At 44.4% G+C, this 21,580-nt stretch overlaps 1 protein-coding gene across 1 annotated transcript in view; it reads left to right on the forward strand.

Annotated features, from left to right (window-relative positions):
- Positions 1–21,580, forward strand: part of CNTNAP2 (contactin associated protein 2) — a 1,413,967-nt gene that overhangs the window by 1,385,861 nt on the left and 6,526 nt on the right. The window contains exon 21 of the mRNA XM_040259921.1: positions 18,134–18,214. Coding sequence (XP_040115855.1) covers positions 18,134–18,214 — 81 coding nt within the window. The remainder of the gene's footprint in view (positions 1–18,133; positions 18,215–21,580) is intronic.

Here is a 21,580-nt window from a genome sequence, read left to right on the forward strand (position 1 = left end):
AACCAGTCTGTTGTTCCATGTCCAGTTCTAACTGCTGCTTCCTGACCCGCATACAGATTTCTCAAGAGGCAGGTCAGGTGGTCTGGTATTCCCATCTCTTTCAGAATTTTCCAGAGTTTATTGTGATCCACACAGTCAAAGGCTTTGGCATAGTCAAGAAAGCAGAAATAGATGTTTTTCTGGAACTCTCTTGCTTTTTCCATGATCCAGTGGATGTTGGCAATTTGATCTCTGGTTCCTCTGCCTTTTCTAAAACCAGCTTGAACATCAGGGAGTTCACGGTTCATGTATTGCGGAAGTCTGGCTTGGAGAATTTTGAGCATTACTTTACTAGCATGTGAGATGAGTGCAACTGTGCAGTAGTTTGAGCATTCTTTGGCATTGCCTTTCTTTGGGATTGGAATGAAAACTGACCTTTTCCAGTCCTGTGGCCACTGCTGAGTTTCCCAAATTTGCTGGCATATTGAGTGCAGCACTTTTACAGCATCATCTTTCAGGATTTGAAAGAGCTCAACTGGAATTCCATCACCTCCACTAGCTTTGTTCGTAATGATGCTTTCTAAGGCCCACTTGACTTCACATTCCAAGATGTCTGGCTCTAGATTAGTGATCACATCATCATGATTATCTGGGTCGTGAAGATCTTTTTTGTACAGTTCTTCTGTGTATTCTTGCCACCTCTTCTTAATATCTTCTGCTTCTGTTAGGTCCAGACCATTTCTTTCCTTTATTGAGCCCATCTTGGCATGAAATGTTCCCTTGGTATCTCTAATTTTCTTGAAGAGATCTCTAGTCTTTTCCATTCTGTTCTTTTCCTCTATGTCTTTGCATTGATCACTGAAGAAGGCTTTCTTATCTCTTCTTGCTATTCTTTGGAACTCTGCATTCAGATGCTTATATCTTTCCTTTTCTCCTTGGCTTTTCGCCTCTCTTCTTTTCACAGCTATTTGTAAGGCCTCCCCAGACAGCCATTTTGCTTTTTTGCATTTCTTTTCCATGGGGATGGTCTTGATCCCTGTCTCCTGTACAATGTCACGAACCTCATTCCATAGTTCATCAGGCACTCTATCTATCAGATCTAGACCCTTAAATCTATTTCTCACTTCCACTGTATAATCATAAGGGATTTGATTGAGGTCATACCTGAATGGTCTAGCAGTTTTCCCTACTTTCTTCAATTTAAGTCTGAATTTGGCAATAAGGAGTTCATGATCTGAGCCACAGTCAGCTCCCGGTCTTGTTTTTGTTGACTGTATAGAGCTTCTCCATCTTTGGCTGCAAAGAATATAATCAATCTGATTTCGGTGTTGACCATCTGGTGATGTCCATGTGTAGAGTCTTCTCTTGTGTTGTTGGAAGAGGGTGTTTGCTATGACCAGTGAATTTTCTTGGCAAAACTCTATTAGTCTTTGCCCTGCTTCATTCCACATTCCAAGGCCAAATTTGCCTGTTACTCCAGGTGTTTCTTGACTTCCTACTTTTGCATTCCAGTCCCCTATAATGAAAAGGACATCTTTTTTGGGTGTTAGTTCTAAAAGGTCTTGTAGGTCTTCAGAGAACTGTTCAACTTCAGCTTCTTCAGCATTACTGGTTGGGGCATAGACTTGGATAACTGTGATATTGAATGGTTTGCCTTGGAGACGAACAGAGATCATTCTGTCGTTTTTGAGATTGCATCCAAGTACTGCATTTCGGACTCTCTTGTTGACCATGATGGCTACTCCATTTCTTCTAAGGGATTCCTGCCGCAGTAGTAGATATAATGGTCATCTGAGTTAAATTCACCCATTCCAGTCCATTTTAGTTCGCTGATTCCTAGAATGTCGACGTTCACCCTTGCCATCTCTTGTTTGACCACTTCCAATTTGCCTTGATTCATGGACCTGACATTCCAGGTTCCTATGCAATATTGCTCTTTACAGCATCGGATCTTGCTTCTATCACCACATAAAAAAGGTTAATTCTATGCTAAAACATAAATGTACATAAAAATTCATGTGATCGTGGGGTGCAATTATTTTAAACCTAGAGAATGAGATTAATTGTGAAATTTCCCTGTGAGAAATGGCTGAAAGTTGTTTTCAAAAGTTTAGTTGAGAATTTTAACTTTTAGGGAAAAGGAAAGGATAAAGCCAGAAATGATTTGTTTGTAAATAACTTGGCTGAAATGCTTTCAGTTCATGATTTTGTTTCATCCTGATAGTAGATCTGTGTGGTCTGAGTGGACATTACTGACCACACTTTAAAGATTAAAAAACAGTGTGACTCAGAAAGTGCATTCATCCCTCGGTAAACACCTAATGAGTGACTGCAGCGGTGGCTGCATGTTAGCATCCTCTGGGGAGCTTTTTTGGACCCCCCTGACACCTGCCTCCCATCCCCAAAGAGTCTGAATATGTTGTCAGGACCATGAACCCCAGGTCCCAGTGTTTATAGCACTTTGCTCAAAAGTATACAGAGAAGTTGGTGGCTCAGATAGTAAAGAATCTGCCCACAGTGTGGGAGCCTCAGGTTCGATCCCTGGGTCAGGAAGATCCCCTGAAGTAGGGAACGGCACCCCACTCCAGTATTCTTGCCTGGAGAATTCCATGGAAAGGGGAGCCTCGTGGGCTACAGGCCATGGGGTCACAAAGAGTTGGACATGACTGAGAGACTAATACTTTCACTTCCGTGCAGAGAACAGCATCATCAGGTCTGAAATTCAGGCGTGTTTACCTCCAATTCAGTGCTTTTTTCACTTTTCCTTTCTCTCAACGAAACACCTGAGTTAAACATAAAAGAATCCAGTTCTTTCCCCTGAACTGCTTTCTGATCTTCTGTTGTCCCTTCTGTATAATGCAGAAGTCTCCAATAACCAGCAGCTTGCCCCACCTGTAGGTGGAAGCCCTGCTACTGGATACACCTTCCTTTTCCTTTCCACTCTCTCATTTTTGATACGCAATAAATCAGCCACCAGACTCCTGGGGCCAGTTAAGTATTATTTCACACACTCTGGCCATGAATGAGAAGAAGCACACGTGGCTTGTGCAGAAATTTCTCAGGTTATCTTTATAACACGTGAGCCAGCACCAAAGAGGAACCTCTTTGTGGGGAACATCAGGAAGCTCTCATGAACAAGGGTCATTTGTTTCCCAGGAATCTCTTTGATGACCGTTCCACCTGCCACCCAGCAGAGACAGTTGCATTTTGAGATATGAGCTTAATTCAAGGAAAGAATAGTTCAAAACACAGTGAAAATATCAAGCATGGGGTTATTATATATCCTGCTTTCTGAGGTCAGTCTCAGAAGAAAAGACACTATCTTGAGAATAAAGTTTAAAACTTTGACATGTGCTAATACAGCTGAAAAAAGTATTTCAAAAGCAAGAGTCCACCAGGGCATTGATAAAAGACTTTAAATGTGTATAGACTTACTGTCTAAAGCCCTTTAGTTTGGGTCTACTAGGGGTCCCCTCTAGTAGACCCCAGTGAAGGCAGTGTCCTGATGGCCAGCTGTGATCTGGGTTAGACACCTCTGTGTTCTCAGAAATCACTCTCGTCTCTATACTGGTTTCTGAACACTTCAATTCAGTTCAGTTCAGTCACTCAGTTGTGTCCGACTCTTTGCGACCCCATGAATCACAGCACACCAGGCCTCCCTGTCCATCACCAACTCCCAGAGTTCACTCAAACTCATGTCCATTGAGTCAATGATGCCATCCAGTCATCTCATCCTCTGTCGTCCCTTCTCCTCCTGCCCCCAATCCCTCCCACCATCAGAGTCTTTCCAATGAGTCAACTTTTCTCATTAGGTGGCCAAAGTATTGGAGTTTCAGCTTTAGCATCAGTCCTTCCAACGAACACCCAAGACTGATCTCCTTTAGAATGGACTGGTTGGATCTCCTTGCAGTCCAAGGGACTCTCAAGAGTCTTCTCCAACACCACAGTTCAAAAGCATCAATTCTTCGGCACTCAGCTTTCTTCACAGTCCAACTCTCAGATCCATACATGACCACTGGAAAAACCATAGCCTTGACTAGACAGACCTTTGTTGGCAAAGTAATGTCTCTACTTTTGAATATGCTATCTAGGTTGGTCATAACTTTCCTTCCAAGGAGAAAGTGTCTTTTAATTTCCTGGCTGCAATCACCATCTGCAGTGATTTTGGAGCCCCTAAAAATAAAGTCTGACACCGTTTCCACTGTTCCCCCATCTATTTCCCATGAAGTGATGGGAACAGATGCTTCGAAAGGGGAAATTTTTGGTTTAGATGAAATAGCAGTTACAACACAGATAATCCTGTGTAGCCAAAGCCCCAGGGATGTTGACAGAGCTGGTCCACAAAGAGCTGGAGTATAAACATCTTCTACTGAAGACAACTTTATCTGCAAGTTGAGATATGGAGTTGTAGCAGAAGATTAGATGTTTTTAAAATGCATTTTATTATTCATTCTACTCCCTTGAAAGACATACGATGGTAACAAAATCAGTAATATCTAGGCATTTCCAAAAGGGACACCCTCAGTTAAACACTGTTTCCCCATCTATTTCCCATGAAGTGATGGGACGAGATGCCATGATCTTCATTCATTTTCTGAATGTTGAACTTTAAGCCAACTTTTTCGCTCTCCTCTTTCACTTTCATCAAGAGGCTTTTTAGTTCCTCTTCACTTTCTGCCATAAGGGTGGTATCATCTGCATATCTGAGGTTATTGATATTTCTCCCAGCAATCTTGATTAACTGTGCCTAAATATTCTTCCAAATGAGGAGATTCATCTTTTGACTAGATTTGCTGTTTGCTGCTAAATCGTGTCCGACTCTCTGCCACACCGTAGACCGTAGCCCACCAGGCTCCTCTGGCCATGGGATTCTCCAGGCAAGAATACTGGAATGGGTTGCCATGCTGTCCTCCAGAGGATTTTCCCAACCCAGGGACTGAACCCAGGTCTCCTTCATTAGCAGGCAGAGCCACCTGGAAGCCCTGACTAGATTTAGGTGATTTTTAAAAAATGTTATTTTCACTGAACTCCCAGCCACAGATTCTCCAAGTACAGACCCTTTCCTGGGACTTGCCTGGTGGGTGCTTTTCTCCGCAGAATTCTGAAGGTAGTCTCTCCAGGGTCTCCTGAAAACATGGGTCTTCTGAACGGTGCCAACTCTTGACCACTGTCTAGAAGAAAAGGTAAAATATATCAGGGACTGTCTTTAAAAAATCATATTTTGGCTTATTCACTGTGATGGGTTACTTTCTTCTTCTTTGTCATCATTGTTAGTCTCTAAGTCGTGTCCAACTCTTTGCAACCCCATGGACTGCAGCACGCCAGGCTTCTCTGTCCTTCACTATCTCCCAGAGTTTGCTCAAACTCATGTCCATTGAGTCAGTGATGCCATCCAGCCATTCATCCTCTGCCACCCCCTTCTTTTTCCTTCAATCTTTCCCAGCATCAGGGTCTTTTCCATGAGTTGGCTCTTGGCATCAGGTGGCCAAAGTATTGGAGCTTCAGCATCAGTTCTTCCAATGAGTATCCAGGGTTGATTTCCTTTGGGATTGGCTGGTTTGATCTTGCTGTCCAAGGAACTCTCAAGAGTCTTCTCCAGCACCACAATTCAAAAGCATCAGTTCTTCGGTGTTCAGCCGCCTTTGTGGTCCAACTCTCAAACTCGTACATGACTACTAGAAAAACCATAGCATTGACTATACAGACCTTTGTCAGCAAAGTGATGTCTTTGCTTTTTAATACACTGTCTAGGTTTGTCATAGCTTTCCCTCCAAGGAGTTGTTCAGTTGCCAGGTCATGTCCGACTCTTTTGTGACCCTATGGACTGTAGCACGCCAGGCTTCCCTGTCCCTCACCATCTCCCAGAGTTTGCCCTAGTTCATGTCCATCGAATCAGTGATACCATCCAACCATCTCATCCTCTGTTGCCCTCTTCTCCTACTGCCTTCAATCTTTCCCAGCATCAGAGTCTTTGCCGATGAGTCAGCTCTTCCCATCAGGTGACCAAAGTACTAGAGCTTCAGCTTCAGCCTCAGTTCTTCCAAAGAGTATTCAGGGTTATTTCCTATAAGATTGACTGGTTTGATCTTCCAAGGAGTCTTTTAATTTTATGGCTGCAGTCACTGTCTGCAGTGATTTTGGAGCCCAAGAAGATAAAACATATCACTGCTTCCACCTTTTCCCCTCTATTTGCCATGAAGTGATGGGACGGGATGCCATGATCTTAGTTTTTTGAATGTTGAGTTTTAAGCCAGCTTTTTCACTTTCCTCTTTCACCCTTATCATGAGGCTCTTTAGTTCCGCTTCAGTTTTTCTTTCTTACTATTTTTAATTTCTCAACTACTCCCTCCTAAGAAACTGAAGCCATTTCCATGATTCAACAAACACTTCTGGCTACGACTGCCCTGCTGATCAGGAGCCCACAGATTGTATTAGCTGAGACTGCTGCATGGCCGGGGTGTTCACTGGACTTGGCGGCCAGCATGACCACGTTGCAGCATTCCACCAAGTGGGAGTCAATCACTCTGATGCTGTGGGACCCTGGACACACTATGGTCCTGTGTGACCTCAGGCTTTCCCCCTAGCTGACTGTATTCTGCCACTGCACAGCCCATTCATGCGAGAACCAGCAGCAATGAGACAATTCCTTCAAACAAAACCAATAAACTCCAGAGAAACCGATAGCCCAGTGTGTTTAAAACTGCATCGGATTTCTCTCAGATACGCCTGTGGATGCATCTGTACTATCAGAAAGCTATATGCCGACATCACAGTGTTACCAAATCAGATCTGGCTGCTCACCACTTGAAAAATCAATACTCAAGAGAGAGGTGAATGTTAGTAGAAAGGAAAATTGCTTTTAATCAGAACACCACAATCTGGGGAGATTCAGCATCCCCAGAAATCTTCTCCAAAGGTTCTGCTGGGCCATGAATGTTGTTTAAGGGAGAAAAGGAAGTGACCTCAGTTGATTGCGGAGATATGGGCGTCAGGGTTCTTGCCACCCCCACTGTGTGCAGGCTTGTGTGCAGGCTGGCCGACTCCTCCTGGTCTTTCCTTAGATGCCATCTTGTTCTCACAGTTTGTCCGTGAGCTCCCTGGAGACATCTGGTCATCTGTTAATACCTTATTCTTCAGTTCTACTTCTGTGATCTATGGAAAGAATCAACAGGCTAGACAAGGAATTGTGTGATCACAAGATCTGAAAGGTGTGTTGGGCAGAAGATGAGTAAAGCACAGGGGAGCCTGGTTTAGAAGTTAGTGACAAGACAAAAGGGGCCTCCAACAAAGAGCTTTTCCTGCCAAAAGCAGCTTACAGAAATATTTTTCCTCCCTGATACACCTGCTTTAGAGAATCAGGTGTTTTAAACCAGAAAAGGTCTCCAAGGACTTGTCTAAGATAATCGTTTATTAAACTCCTTGGCGTAGGGCTTCCCAGGTGGCTCAGTGGTAAAGAACCCACCTGCCAATGCACGAGACTCAGTAGACAGGGATGTGTAGACAATGCCCTGGAGGAGGGCATGGCAACCCAATCCAGTATTCTTGCCTGGAGACTCTCATGGACAGAGGGTCCTGGTGGGCTGTAGTCCATGGGGTCATGGAGTCAGAAATGACTGAGCATGCATGCGCAAAGAGGTTTTTTCTTAGACAGCTCTGAATATTGATCAGTAATAGATTCTCCCACTCTACATTCAAAATATTTAATACTAAAGAATTGTCCTCCTAGATGAAAGCAGGGTTCCTAGTAGTAGCTATCACAAGCCTCAAAAGAAATAGGGTTAAAGGAAGCAGCGCTGTGAGGTGTGCTGTCATACCTCTCGTTTCAAAAGCACACAAGGAGTCAGTCCCTCCAAAAAAAAAAAAAGACAGTCTCAGAAGCAATCATTTCAGCTCCTTCTCAGGCATCACGTTAAAATAAAACACACACGCACAGGAACAGCAGGAGATGTGAGCCACCGTGAGCCTCAATTAAAGCTCTGCTGCTCAGAGAGCCGTAAGTACACTCAAGCTTCCCTGCAGCCCACAGCACAGGCTCCCAGCCCAAGGCTGCCAGAACATGCGTCTTAACCAGATCCCAGGTGGTTTGTCTGAGCCTTCAAGTTGGAAAGCTCTGAACCAAAGCACTTAGGAGTCAGTTCATCTGTTTTCTCCTAAAGGCACATTGGAATGAGGCATGCAAGAGAAGACAAAGCCTGCGCAATCCACTCAAGGCCAGTGAACCCCCTCCTCCGGCTTACTCAAGGCCGAGGCGCTGCCTCCCTGGCCTTGGGGGGCCTGTGTGAGTGCCGGCACCTGGAGATGGGGGGCGGCGGGCTGCGTGCAGTCTGAAAGCATGTTTTCCCTCATGATATATACACACACAGTCGTGTCAGACTCTGCGAGAACCCGGACTGGAGTCTGCCAGGCTCCTCTGCCCATGGGATTCTTCCATGAAGAATAGTGGAGTGGGTTGCCGTTTCCCTACTCGATTTTCCCTCAGAAAGGGGTTTCAAGGGTACTCCCCAGATCTGTCACATGCCTTACATTTGGGCTTCCTCCTTCTTGCTTTCCTGTTAATGTCAACGTGGATTTATAAACCCGGTGGCAGAGGGAAAGTGGTGGTGGCCCACACACAATGGAGCGGTCATCCTCATGGAGGAAGAGGCTGCATACGCCTCAGAGCTGGGCTTTCCAGGCTTGGCTTAGCTCTACAGCAGGATACACTGGGGGCTTCCCTGGGGGCTCAGTGGTAAAGAATCTGCCTGTAGTTCAGGAGACCTGGGTTCAATCCCTGGGTTGGGAAGATCCCCTGGAGAAGGGAACAGCTACCCACTCCAGTACTCTGGCCTAGAGAATGGACTATACAGTCCATGGAACTCTCTAGGCCAGAGTACTGTGTAGTCCATGTATAGTCCATGAGGTCACAAAAAGTCAGACACAACTGAGTGACTTTCACTAGGATGCACGCAACATCCTAAGTGAGCCCAGAAAGCTGGTTCTGGCAACCCTTGTACCAGCCAACCACTGGCTCTGACCCAAGTGCCATCCCATGTTTTAGCCAAGGTCATGTTGTAGACCAGTCCCTGTGGCAGGCACTATGGGTCATAAGGATCCATGATCCACAGTGCCTGCCCCATTAGTCAGCCAGAGCTTCAACAACTGACTTAGAAACAACTAGAATTAAATGCAAAAGAGGCAACACTTTGCCCACATGGAAAACAACCAGACTTCTTTGGCATGAAAAGGACATCATATGGCTGGATGGCAGCACTGACTTGATGGACGTGAGTCTGAGTGAACTCCAGGAGTTAGTGATGGACAGGGAGGCCTGGCGTGCTGCGATTCATGGGGTCGCAAAGAGTCAGACATGACTGAGCGACTGAACTGAACTGAACTGAACTGATGTCTTGTCTTGTGTTTACACAGAGTCTGAGTCAGTAATGAGCTGCTTCTAACCCAGATGCCTCCTTATAGCTAAGCAGACAGAAGAACCCCCTCTCACCCTCCCTTGGGAGTATCAATGGATCACTTTCCCAAAAGGCAACTGAGACAGCTTAAAAACGTATGGAAGGAGGGAATTTGGTAAAACTGGATTGTTCTTTTAGCACTTTAAAGTTGGCATTATTTAAATAGTCAAGACCTATAGCAGAGGATGACAAATTCCTTTATTCTATTTCCCTTCACCTAATTAAACTCTCGGTCACTGGATCTGAAACACTCATGCGAGCAGCTGCCACTTGGCCACTCTTTTTTTTTTTTTCCGGTTGCACTCTGTCTTGCTGCCATGCTTGGGTTTCCTCTAGTTGCTGTGGCGAGGGCTACTCTCTAGATGCGGCCCACGGGCTTCTCATTGCAGTGGCTTCTCAAGGGCAGGCGGACTTCAGTAGTTGGGGTGCATGGGCTTAGTTGTCCCGAGGGATCTTCTGGACCAGGGATTGAACCCTTGTTGCCTCCTGCATTGGCAGTCAGATTCTTAACCACTGGACCACCAAGAAAGTCCTTACCTGCTCTTTTAAGAAGCCAGAAATGTAAGGTTTGTTTACCTTCCCAAGTCGAACCCCCAAATTCATAATCTCTTCCCCACTTGGGCTCTAAAATTCTGTCTGGTTGTCCTTCTGGAGACATTGAGGGGAAAGGTATCGTAGAAACACAAACCTGAGGCTCGCCCATGTCCTGCCGCACTGTGTTTGCCTGAGTAGCCTGCTGACCTTGAGAAATCTCTCCCTCCTGAAAAATGGGATCAACAAATTGCCTCTCTTAAATCAAAGCCTGTCCCCTGAGCTCTTCAGCATCCTAAGAACATAGCTAAGAACAGTTGATTTTCATATCAGTTTCTAAAATATCAGTCAACAGTGAATGGCTAAAACAAATAGTTTGAAAAAGAATAATTTTCTGCCATAGAGCTCAGATTTGAAGAGAGTGCGTTAAGTGAAAGGAAACAAAGACACTGGAAGAACAAAGACATATTTGCATCATTGAGCCCAGACTCCACTACAAAAAGAATGTTGCAATTTAAATTAAATTATAATTAATAGCAGCAGTTTTGTTAAAGTATCTCAAATTGCCCCATTAGAGGCTGAAGCCCAAGTGGTTTCCATGGCAATATTTTCTCTAGATGTCAGCTACTATCTAATTTTTTGTCCCTGGTATGTGACAACCTGAAGCTTTTAGTACCTTTCATTTGGGGGAGTTTTCTGTTTGATAATCTCAATTTATTTTTGTATGCATTTAAATATGTGTTTTATTTGCAGTTGGCTTCTGAGCCTAAAGTCTACAATTTTACATATTTTGAAATTTAGTAAATAAGAATCACAGCTACCTCGTTTATATTCTATATTTTTTTGGAAGCTTCACTGGCCCTTTTTCTCCCTACCTACTCAAATGAGACAAGCGAGAAATTAGAGGCTAAAGAATTCAAATCTCTTTTCAATATTCTGTTCTTACAACTTTCTTTTAAAACAGCTTATTGTGCTCAAGTACCTGGCTTGAAACATCCTCTCTTAATTTTTCACATTCTATAAAAGCAATCAAAATTATAGTCGGACAGTAATGTTTTAAAGCACAATTAGTACTATTCATGGTTTCCCAAGTGTCGCTGTAAGGGTGCTAACCATCCTCGCTGTGCCGTTTAGGTCCATGATGGAATTGTATCTGGGGTACTGGCTTTCTGTTCCTCTTACGATGTTGGTTCAGAGCTCTTAGTTTATCACACTGCTCAGCTGATGCTGTCATTACGTGGAATTATCTTTGTCAGATAAAAGGCCTTGCACACTTACTTTTGCAGCCAGACAAGTGCAATCAGAAGCTTTTCGACATCTTTGGCCTCACCAGACAGCCCACCAACCACAGAGAAACCACTGGGCTGAGTTAGTTGGCCACCTTGATGATGGTGATGAGTTGATAGAGCCAGGCCAGCCCCTGCTTCTCATCACAGACAGTTCAGCTTATTTCCTTGCAAGTGGCTTCTGGAGCCAGTTTCCTGGGTTCAGACCTTGGTTCCACCACTTCTTGTTCGTGGGGACCCCAGCCAAGTTTTTAGCCTCCAAAATGCGATGCAAACCCCAGCCTCACAAGGTTCACAGGAGGATGAAATGAGCTAATCCATAAAAAGGACTTAAAACATTGCCTGACGTGTAGGAAATGCTATTGTTTCCTGAACAGCAGGCTCTCCAAATCTGAATTTCACGTCAGTTTACTTCTTGTGCCCCACAGTGAAAGGCAGTCCTAGGCTGACTCTACCACAGCCAGCTAACCAACTGCTTGCTCTTTTGGGCCCCAGAGAGTTTTATGTTTGAGAGTGGATCCAAAAGATGAGTGATCTCACACAGTCCTAAAACTCAGAGCTTCAGGACACGTCGGTCACCTGTAAACAACCTGCGTGATACTTGGGGGGCGGGGCTTTGTAGGGCCACACCCCTCACCTGGTACCAGCACAAGGTGGGCTCAGAACCAGCACCCTCGCCCGCAGGCTGTGGATAGAGGGGGTGGGGGGTAGACTTTCACTTTCCTGATGAAGACTTCCTGGAATGTAGCAAAGGGCACGCAAGGGCCTTTACAAATGGAATCAAACATTCCTGGTTTCTGTTCTTTCCGTGCAAGAAGGTGTATTTTCACTTACCCGGTCCTAATTTCTGACCATTTTACATATTACAAAGAACAGCTCCCCCTGGGCCAGCTCTTACAAAGTGTGTGTTTTTCCCTTCCTGCCCCCACTTGAAGTTGGGGGGCAGGGAAAGTGCTGAACTGTGAGCTGGTTTCCCTTCCCATGCAGAAGACAGAGACAACAGTGACGGGAGGGAAGGCTGTCTGTGTGTGGAAGCGTCCGTGTGACCGTGTCCGAGTGTGTTTCAGGGTGTGAGCCTTCTCCGTGGGCTCTGCGGTCACAGCCAGGCTGGTTCACAAGCTCGTCCATGGAGAAGGATCCCCTGTCACCAGCCCCTGCAGTGACATGTCTGCCTGTCCTCTGCTGAGGGAGGCGAGGAGGAGCACAGGTTGCAGGGTGGGTCAAGGGAAACATGGTCTGTCCACATAATGGGGATGACCAGACAAACAGGATGTGTGAGCCGGAAATGAGCAGAAACACGCTTCCATGAGACACTAAACTGGAGTGGAACAGCGCCACACTTTGGTGTTATCGTGTAGCATGTCAACTGAAAACACCACGCACAACCATGTTTTATGCAGTAGACATGCTGAGGACTTAAGTCTGGGAGACAGACTCTCAGGTAGGTCTGAGGGACTGCTCCGAAGAGGTAAAGGGGGAGCCAGGATATATGGGAGTTTTTTGCAACCAAAACAAGCAGCTGGAACATCAAAAGATTACTATTCATTAAAGAAAAACCAGACATCTCAAGTTAATGAATTTAGCCATTTTTTATGTATGATAAGATGCAAGAGTCTGGGGGAGGGATGGAAATCATTCCTTTGATCTACATCTTCACTCTCTAGGGCCAGTATCCTGTTTTCTCCAGCCTGAATCCCCTCAGGGTGTGCTGTGGGGGTGGCCGTGGGGGCGGCTGATGGCTTGATGGCCACAGCATCTTTGGCAGGTGACATTCTTTGTCCACAAGTGTCATTTGGGGATCCAGGAGAAAAGTATATTGAATGTAGTGTTTGCCTGTTTGACACAAGTCTGGGCCTGAGACTAAATACCTAAAGTCTATTTTGAACCTGCTGCTGCTGCTGCTGCTAAGTCGCTTCAGTCGTGTCTGACTCCGTGCGACCCCATAGGCAGCAGCCCACCAGGCTCCCCTGTCCCTGGGATTCTCCAGGCAGGAACACTGGAGTGGGTTGCCATTTCCTTCTCCAATGCATGAAAGTGAAAAGTGAAAGTGAAGTCATGATGTTTCCCAAAATATGGATAGGTTCCTTGATACTCTAGCACCACACAAATGGCTCTCACTGCAAACTTGGATGGGGGTGGGAGGGCATAAAAATCGGTAGCAGAATTAGTTTGTGGTTTGGCCTCATCGGTGTCTCTTGGCCTCTGTGTTCCTCTATGTGCATTTCTAAAAGGATGTTAGTACCCAGGGGAAAGAACAGTTACAATGAAATCATCTGAAATATATCTATCAAAGTAGCATATCAGTGTGCATGCCAGGATGAAATGGATTTGCCTCCAGGGAATAAGCGCTTACATGCATTCAGAGAAGCAAGCTCAAGTTATAAACAAAGCCATGAAAACAGGCATGCTCATGTGGACACAGGAGCCTGCCCTGGAATTTCATGAGGACTTCTCTGGGACCTAGGGGGTTTCCACTGATTTTTTTCTGATACAGCTTTTCTGTATTCAATATGTTCCTTTCCTCTGTTGGGAAGAGTAAGGATGGTGCTTTGCTTTAAGGGTGGAATTGAGTCTAGGCAGCTGACTTCCAAAATTGTACCTGCATAGGAGATTTTATTGGCTCCCCTAAGTGCCTCAGATGGTGAAAGAATCTGCCCACAATATGGGAGACCCAGGTGCAATCCCTGGGTTTAGAAGATCCCCTGGAGAAGGAAATAGCAACCCACTCCAGTATTCTTGCCTGGAGAATTCCATAGACAGAGGAGCCTGGAGGGCTATAGTGTTTTTTCACACAAATGTTTGCATACCTCTTAATGGACTGATTTTAATTATACCAGTCAGTTCAGTTTAGGTGCTCAGTTGTGTCCAGCTCTTTGTGACCCCATGGACTGCAGCAATCCAGGCTTCCCTGTATATCACCAACTCCCAGAGTTGCTCAAACTCATGTCCATGATGCCAGTTCTTCAGATCAGGCGGCCAAAATATTGGAGTTTCAGCTTCAGCATCAGTCCTTCCAATGAATATTCAGGACTGATTTCCTTTAGGATGGACTGGTTGGATCTCCTTGCAGTTCAAGGGACTCTCAAGAGTATTTTCCAACACCACAGTTCAAAAGCATCAACTCTTCGGCGCTCAGCTTTCTTTATAGTCCAACTCTCATATCCATACATGACCACTGGAAAAACCATATCTCTGACTAGATGAACCTTTGTTGGCAAAGTAATGTCTCTGGTTTTTAATATGCTGTCTAGGTTGGTCATAGCTTTTCTTCCAAGGAGCAAGCGTCTTTTAATTTGATGGCTGCAATCACCATCTGCAGTGATTCTGGAGCCCAAGAAAATAAAGTTTCTCACTGTTTCCATTGTTTCCCCATCTATTTGCCATGAAGTGATGGGACCAGATACCATGATCTTCATTTTTTTAATGTTGAATTTTAAGCCAGCTCATTCACTCTCCTCTTTCACTTTCATCAAGAGGCTCTTTAGTTCCTCTTCACTTTCTGCCCTAAGGGTGGTGTCATCTGCATATCTGAGGTTATTGATATTTCTCCCAGCAATCTTGATTCCAGCCTGTGCTTCATCTAGTCCAGCGTTTCTCATGATGTACTCTGCATATAAGTTAAATAAGCAGGGTGACAATATACAGCCTTGATGTACTCCTTTCCCAATTTGGAACCAGTCTTCTTCTTCCATGTCTGGTTCTGACTGTTGCTTTTTGACCTGCATACAGATTCCTCAGGAGGCAGGTAAGGTAGTCTGATATTCCCATCTCTTGAAGAATTTTCCACAGTTTGTTGTGATCTACACAGTCAAAGACTTTGGTGTAGTCAATAAAGCAAAAGTAGTTTTTCTGGTATTCTCTTGCTTTTTCAACGATCCAACGGATGTTGGCAGTTTGATCCAATTAGCTCTGCTACTTGTCATTGAGACTGCAAATATAACTAAGATTGGCCCCTGCCATTAAGAAGATGAATACCAGGTATGGAGTGACAAGAATTAAGATGACAGCCATTGAAAAGAGGGCAGATGGTTCATCTGGAGTGGCTCAGAATGGTTTCAGGAAGGTGGTAAGATTTAAGGGACAAAGAGAAGAAAGACAACCAGGTGTCCTGACAGAGCGTGTCACATGGAGGAGCAAAGACACATCCCCCTGAAGCACCAGAAATCCATGTGCCTGGAAGGGTGAGTGGGAAAAGTGATTCAGTGAGGTAAGAAGCAGAAGAAGCTCAAGAGAAACCTTCCGCCCAGTGTCAAGGAGTTCAAGTCATATCCGTACCTTTCCCTACTGTTATGTCAGTAACTTCAGGAGAACCAGTGGAGAAGGAAATGGCCTTCCATTCCAGTGCTCTTGCCTGGAGAATCCCATGGACAGAGGAGCCTGGTGGGCTACAGTCCCTGGGGTCGGAAAGAGTCGGACACCACTGAGCAACAACAGCACAGGAGAACCAGAGAGAGGTTGTCAAGGTGTCTAAGCATCTGTGTTTTTCTGCAGTTCTGTGGCCAAGGGTGCAAAGCTCTCTTTTGGGCAGGAACCGTGCTGTGTTCCACCATCCACGTTACCTGAAGCGGAAGAGCAAACGGTCTTATAGTATCATGAATACCACACAATAGAATAATGACAGAATTGAGGCTGTAATTTTTTGTTATTAAGTATATTTTGAAGCTGTGTATTTTTGTAATGGTCAGGAGGCTTCTGTGTTTATCAAAAGGAGAGGAGAAACGTGACACTCACAGGCTGCTCGAATGCCGGTAGATGTCGCCACCTGGGTGTTCTGTAGGCGCTTCAAGTCAGTGTGTCCAAACAAAATAAGTCTTTCTACCTAACATCCTAAAAATAGTTCTTCCTTCCATGGGTCCTACCTGAGCTGAACTGTCGGAGAGCTGGGGTTTTCTCAACAGCTGACCTGTCTATGTCGCCCTAGCCCTTGAAAGGTAATATAGGAAAGACGATCGACTTTGGAATTAATGCTGCCTGGGTGATAATCCCAATTAGGCCATTTACAAGCTATTAAGCTTTTGACTTTTTAGAAGGACATGGACCAAACAGTGTTCAGAGAAGGGTAAATACAACGTCAGAAGACCTTGAAACCATGCCCAAGACGAGCAGTGAAAATTCAAGCCTTTTTCTTGAAAAGCACCACTCATTTCTTTGAAGGGTGTTTGGCCTCAGGGAATATGTGGATTGATAACCAAATCTCACTGTGTGCACTGAGTGTGTGAGTTACAACATGGAAGCTGCACTGTCATTTCAGGCAAGTCACTATACATAGACAGGGTCATAACTAAAATCACATCCATGCTTCAGGTTAGTATTTTTACTATGTAAACCAAATTCTTCAGTGAGGCATGAAAAGTTCTCATTAATAACAATTTTCGTCTTTTTTACTCTTTGCTGTATATCCCCAGCACTTAGAATGGCAGCTGACACGTGGTAGGCATGCTGCAAAGATTTGTTGAAATAGGTTCAGAAATAGAAAAGTTAGTAGGCAGTTAATATTCTTCCCAACACTTAGGAGATATCATCCCCTAACAAATTCCTGAAGCGTACAGTATTTTACTGGAGCCACATAAGATACTTGTCTAAATAAATGATTCCTTTTTAAAACAAAAACACTAATGCAAAAAGATACATACACCCCAGCATCTTATGGCAGTATTATTTACAATAGCCAAGATATGGAGGCAACCTCAGTGTCCATGCTCAGATGACTGAAGAAGATGTAGTCCAGCTGTACAATGGAATACTACTCAGCCGTACAAAAGAGTGAAAATTTGCCATTTGCAACAACATTGGTGGACTTGAAAGGTACTATGCTAAGTGAAGTAAATTAGAGAAAGGCAAAGACTGTATGATGTCACTTATACATGGAACCTAAAGAACCCAACAAACTGGTGAATATGACAAAAAAGCAGACTCACAAATGTATAGAACAAACTGGTGGTTACCAGTGGGAAGAGGGCATGAGGGGAGGGGCAGTACAAGCGTAGAGTGTCAAGAGGTATGAACTATTATGTATAAATATTACATATAAGACTACAAGGATAGACTGTACAACATAGGCAATATATCCAATAGTTTATAATAACTATAAATGGAATATAGCCTTTAAACCTTGTGAATCACTATATGGTACACCTGTAGCATATAATATTATACATCGCTCAGTTGGTAAAGAATCCGCCTGCAATGCAGGAGACCCTGGTTCAATTCCTGGGATGGGAAGATCCCCTAGAGAAGGGATATGCTACCCACTCCAGTATTCTTGGGCTTCCCTGTGGCTCAGCTGGTCAAGAATCAGCCTGCAGTGTGGGAGACCTGGGTTTGATCCCTGGGCTGGGAAGATCCCCTGGAGAAAGGAAAGGCTACCTACTCCAGTATTCTGGACTGAAGAATTCCATGAACTGTATAGTCCATGGGGTCGCAAAGAGTCGGACCCAACTGAGCGACTTTCACTTTGATACTTCAAATTTTTTTAACTTTTAGCAATTAAAACTAATACTGTAAGTTCTAAAAAGCTCCTCAGCAAACATACCCAACTCCATCAGTTGCGAAAGGGATCAAAGTGGCTGGGAGGCAGATTTCAGCCAAACTTAAGAAGTATTCTCAACTTGTCTGTCACTGGAACCAACAACCGACAGTCCTGCTCAGGTTGTTCTAAAAATTTTAATATTCCTCCCAAGGAGATATGGTGCTCGTCTGGGCCTTGTATAAAGGAAAACAGCAGGCATTGAGGTGGCTGTGATTCTTGTGGGCAACAATAGCAAAATGGGTTTAAATGAAACAGAGGTCTCATTTGGGAAAACAGGCAGTGTTGAAGGATTTTAGGAAAAAATAGATATCAGATTATCCGGGATAAATGATATACATGACTTCTTATCTCTTCCTCTACAGCCAGTGCTGATTTTCCGTATAACCCAGGACAAGGCCAGGCCATAAGAAATGGAGTCAACAGAAACTCGGCCATCATCGGAGGTAGGTGACGCACAGCACAGACGCTTCCTCACTTGTGGGGAGTAGTCATTTTCAATAAAAGCACTGTCTAGAGGAAAAGGGGTCATCTAGGCTTGTACTTTATTTATTTTGCTGTTTAAATATGGCTGAAGATTGAGAAGTACAGATGTGGAGAAACTGGTAAATGTAACCTGGCTGTTTTTTAATGCTGACTTATTATTTTAAAAAAGGAAAAGAACAGTAGTAGGAAGCTAGCCAGCATCTGAATACACAAGCAGGCTGTCATGGCAACATGACATGGCAACAGCCAGGACATCTGTTTATGCCCTCATCATCCTCTTGCATCCCAAATGATCCAGAGTAGCTTGCTACAAAAATGGGAAGGACTATGCCAGTCTGGTTTCAGTTATCTTAATAAAAATTATCAGACCATTAATAAGCCAGAGTATCTGAATATTCCAGGCTTTTCTTCCCACCATAGAAACCTGCATAATAGTTTGACTCTTCTAGTATAGTTCCTCGTGTTTGGATCAGTAAATATCACCTGTTGCCTTCTTCTCTCTCTGCTTCTTCCACCTTATTTTATAAAGATGTTTCCTGTCTCTCTGAGGACGGCTAATAGTGTTAAGCATATGAAGGATTTTAAACTCAGCCAATCAACTCAGCTAGTCGGTAGGTTTATTTTCCACAGGAAGAAAGTGGACACCTACATGCTGCTGCTGCTGCTGCTGCTGCTAAGTCGCTTCAGTCGTGTCCGACTCTGTGCGACCCCATAGACGGCAGCCCACCAGGCCCCCCTGTCCCTGGGATTCTCCAGGCAAGAACACTGGAGTGGGTTGCCATTTCCTTCTCCAATTCATGAAAGTGAGAAGCGAAAGGGAAGTCACTCAGTCATGCCCAACTCTTTGTGACCCCATGGACTGCAGCCCACCAGGCCCCTCCGTCCATGGGATTTTCCAGGCAAGAGTACTGGAGTCGGGTGCCATTGCCTTCTCCAGGACACCTACATATATGTGACTATTAAATTACAGGGTTTCCCTGGTGGCTCAAACGGTAAAGCGTCTGTCTGCAATGCGGGAGATCGATCCCTGGGTTGGGAAGATCCCCTGGAGAAGAAAATGGCAGCCCACCTCAGTATTCTTGCCTGGAGAATCCCAATATATTCCGAGCATGTGTGCGTGCATACTCAGTTGCTTCTCTCCTGTAGGTTGCAGCCCACCATTCTCCTCTGTCTGTGGCATTCTCCAGGCAAGAATACTGGAGTGGGTTGCCATTTCCTCCTCCAGGGGATCTTCTCAACCCTGGGATCGAACCTGCGTCTCCTGTGTCTCCTGCATTGCAGGCAGATTCTTTACCCACTGAGCCGCCTGGAAGCCCAAATACATTCAGGAATGGTGCTTAAATCACATTGTTCAGAGTTCTGGTATAATCCTTATCCTTGTTATTTTGCTTTTTTAATATCAACTTTATTGAAGCATAATATGCACTTATCTAAATGTAACACTGACTTTTGACAAACACATATGCCTATAGTGTTAGTCGCTCAGTCGTGATCGACTCTTTGTGACCCTTTGAACTGCACAGCACCAGGCTCCTCTGTCCATGGAATTCTCCAGGCGAGAATACCGGAGCGGGTTGCCATTTCCTTCTGCAACATATTCCTATAACCACAGCCACAATCAAGACACAGAACTTTCCATCCACTAAAAGTTCTCTCGTACCCCTTTGTAATTCGCCCCTCCCCCACTCCGCTTGCCTTTGTCACGTGGATTTCTTTTGCCTCTTTTTAGGGTTTCACAGAAATGGAATCACATAGTATGTAATCTGTTGTGCCTTCTTTCCCTCAACGTGTTTTTGAGAATCTGTTGACGTGTATTACCAACGGTCTGTTTATTTTTACTGCCAAGTTGTATTCCTTTGTATGAATGAAGGAGAGTTTGCTTTATCTACTCTCCTGCTGATAGATGTTTGGTTTATTTCCAGGCTTGGGCTGTTTGGACAAAAGCTGCTATGATATTCTTGTCCAAGTTCGGGCCTTTGTAAACAAAAGTTTTAGTTTCTCTGGTAATTCCTAGGAGTATAACTGCTGGGTTATTGTAGATATTTAACTTTACAGGAAATTGCCATATAGTTTTCCAAAATGGTTGAACCATTTTATGTTTCCATAAGCAATATCTGAGAGGTCAAATTGCTTCACAATCTCGCCAACCCTTGGTACTGTCATTCTTTGTAGCCATCTCGTTGATGAGTGGTGGTAACTCACTGCGCCCTATTTGTTTTTAATAGTCTTTTTCTGTTTATAGTATCTTTTTGGTTTTAATTGTATTTATTTATGGCGGTGCTGGGTCTTCTTGCTGCACAGGCTTTTCTCTAGTTGCGGTGGGGGTGGGGGGCTACTCTCTAGCTGCGGTGCCCAGGCTCCTCATTGTGGCAGCTTATCTCGTCGTAGAACACAGGCTCTAGGGCCCCAGGCTTCAGCAGCTGTGGCATGCGGGCTCAGTAGTTGTGGCACACGGGCCTCGTTGCTCCACAGCAAAAGGGATCTTCCTGGCCCAGGGATCAAACCTGTGTCTCTTGCATTGGCAAGTGGATTCTCCACCACTGAGCCGCCGGGAAAGCCCCCTCACTGAGGTTTTAATGTGCAACTATATGATGACTTATGAGCATCTTTTTCCAGGCTTATCACTGTTTGCAAATCTTTTGTGATGTGTCTAGTTAAATCTTTCTCCTCTTTTAATTGGATAGTCTGACTTCTTTCTCTTGAGTTGTAAGAGTTCTTCTTGCATTCTCATTGTTTCATTTTCTTAGTGGTATTTTTTGAAAAGCAGATTTTAATTTTTATAAAGTCCAACTTTCTAACCTTTTTACAGTTTGTGATATTTTTCAATCCTTTCTAAAAGTCTGCCAACCCCAAGGTTGTAAAGATTTTCTCCTGTTTTCTCCCAGAAGTTTTATAGCTTTTGTTTTTAATTATTCAGTCTATAATCACTTTGGGGGGCTTCCCTGGTGGCTCAGATGGTAAGGAATCTGCCTGCAATGTGGGAGACCCAGGTTTGCTCCAGGTTTGATCCCTGGGTTGGGAAGATCACCTGGAGAAGGAAATGGCAACCCACTCCAGGATTCTTGCCTGGAGAATCCCCATGGACAGAGGAGCCTGGGGGCCTAGAGTCTGTGGGGCCACAAATAGTTGGACACAGCTGAGCGACTAACACATACACATAGTCACTTTGAGTTAATACCTATATATAGTATGAGATAAAAGTCAAAAATCATCATTTGCCAAACAAATATCTAGTTATTCTGAGATCACTTGTTGAAAAGATTTTTTTTTCCAATTTAATTTCCATGTTACTTTTGTCAAAAATCAATTGTCTATAGATTTGTACG

The sequence above is a fragment of the Oryx dammah genome, unplaced genomic scaffold, assembly GCF_014754425.2.
Source record: "Oryx dammah isolate SB20612 unplaced genomic scaffold, SCBI_Odam_1.1 HiC_scaffold_18, whole genome shotgun sequence".
Lineage (NCBI taxonomy): Eukaryota > Metazoa > Chordata > Mammalia > Artiodactyla > Bovidae > Oryx > Oryx dammah.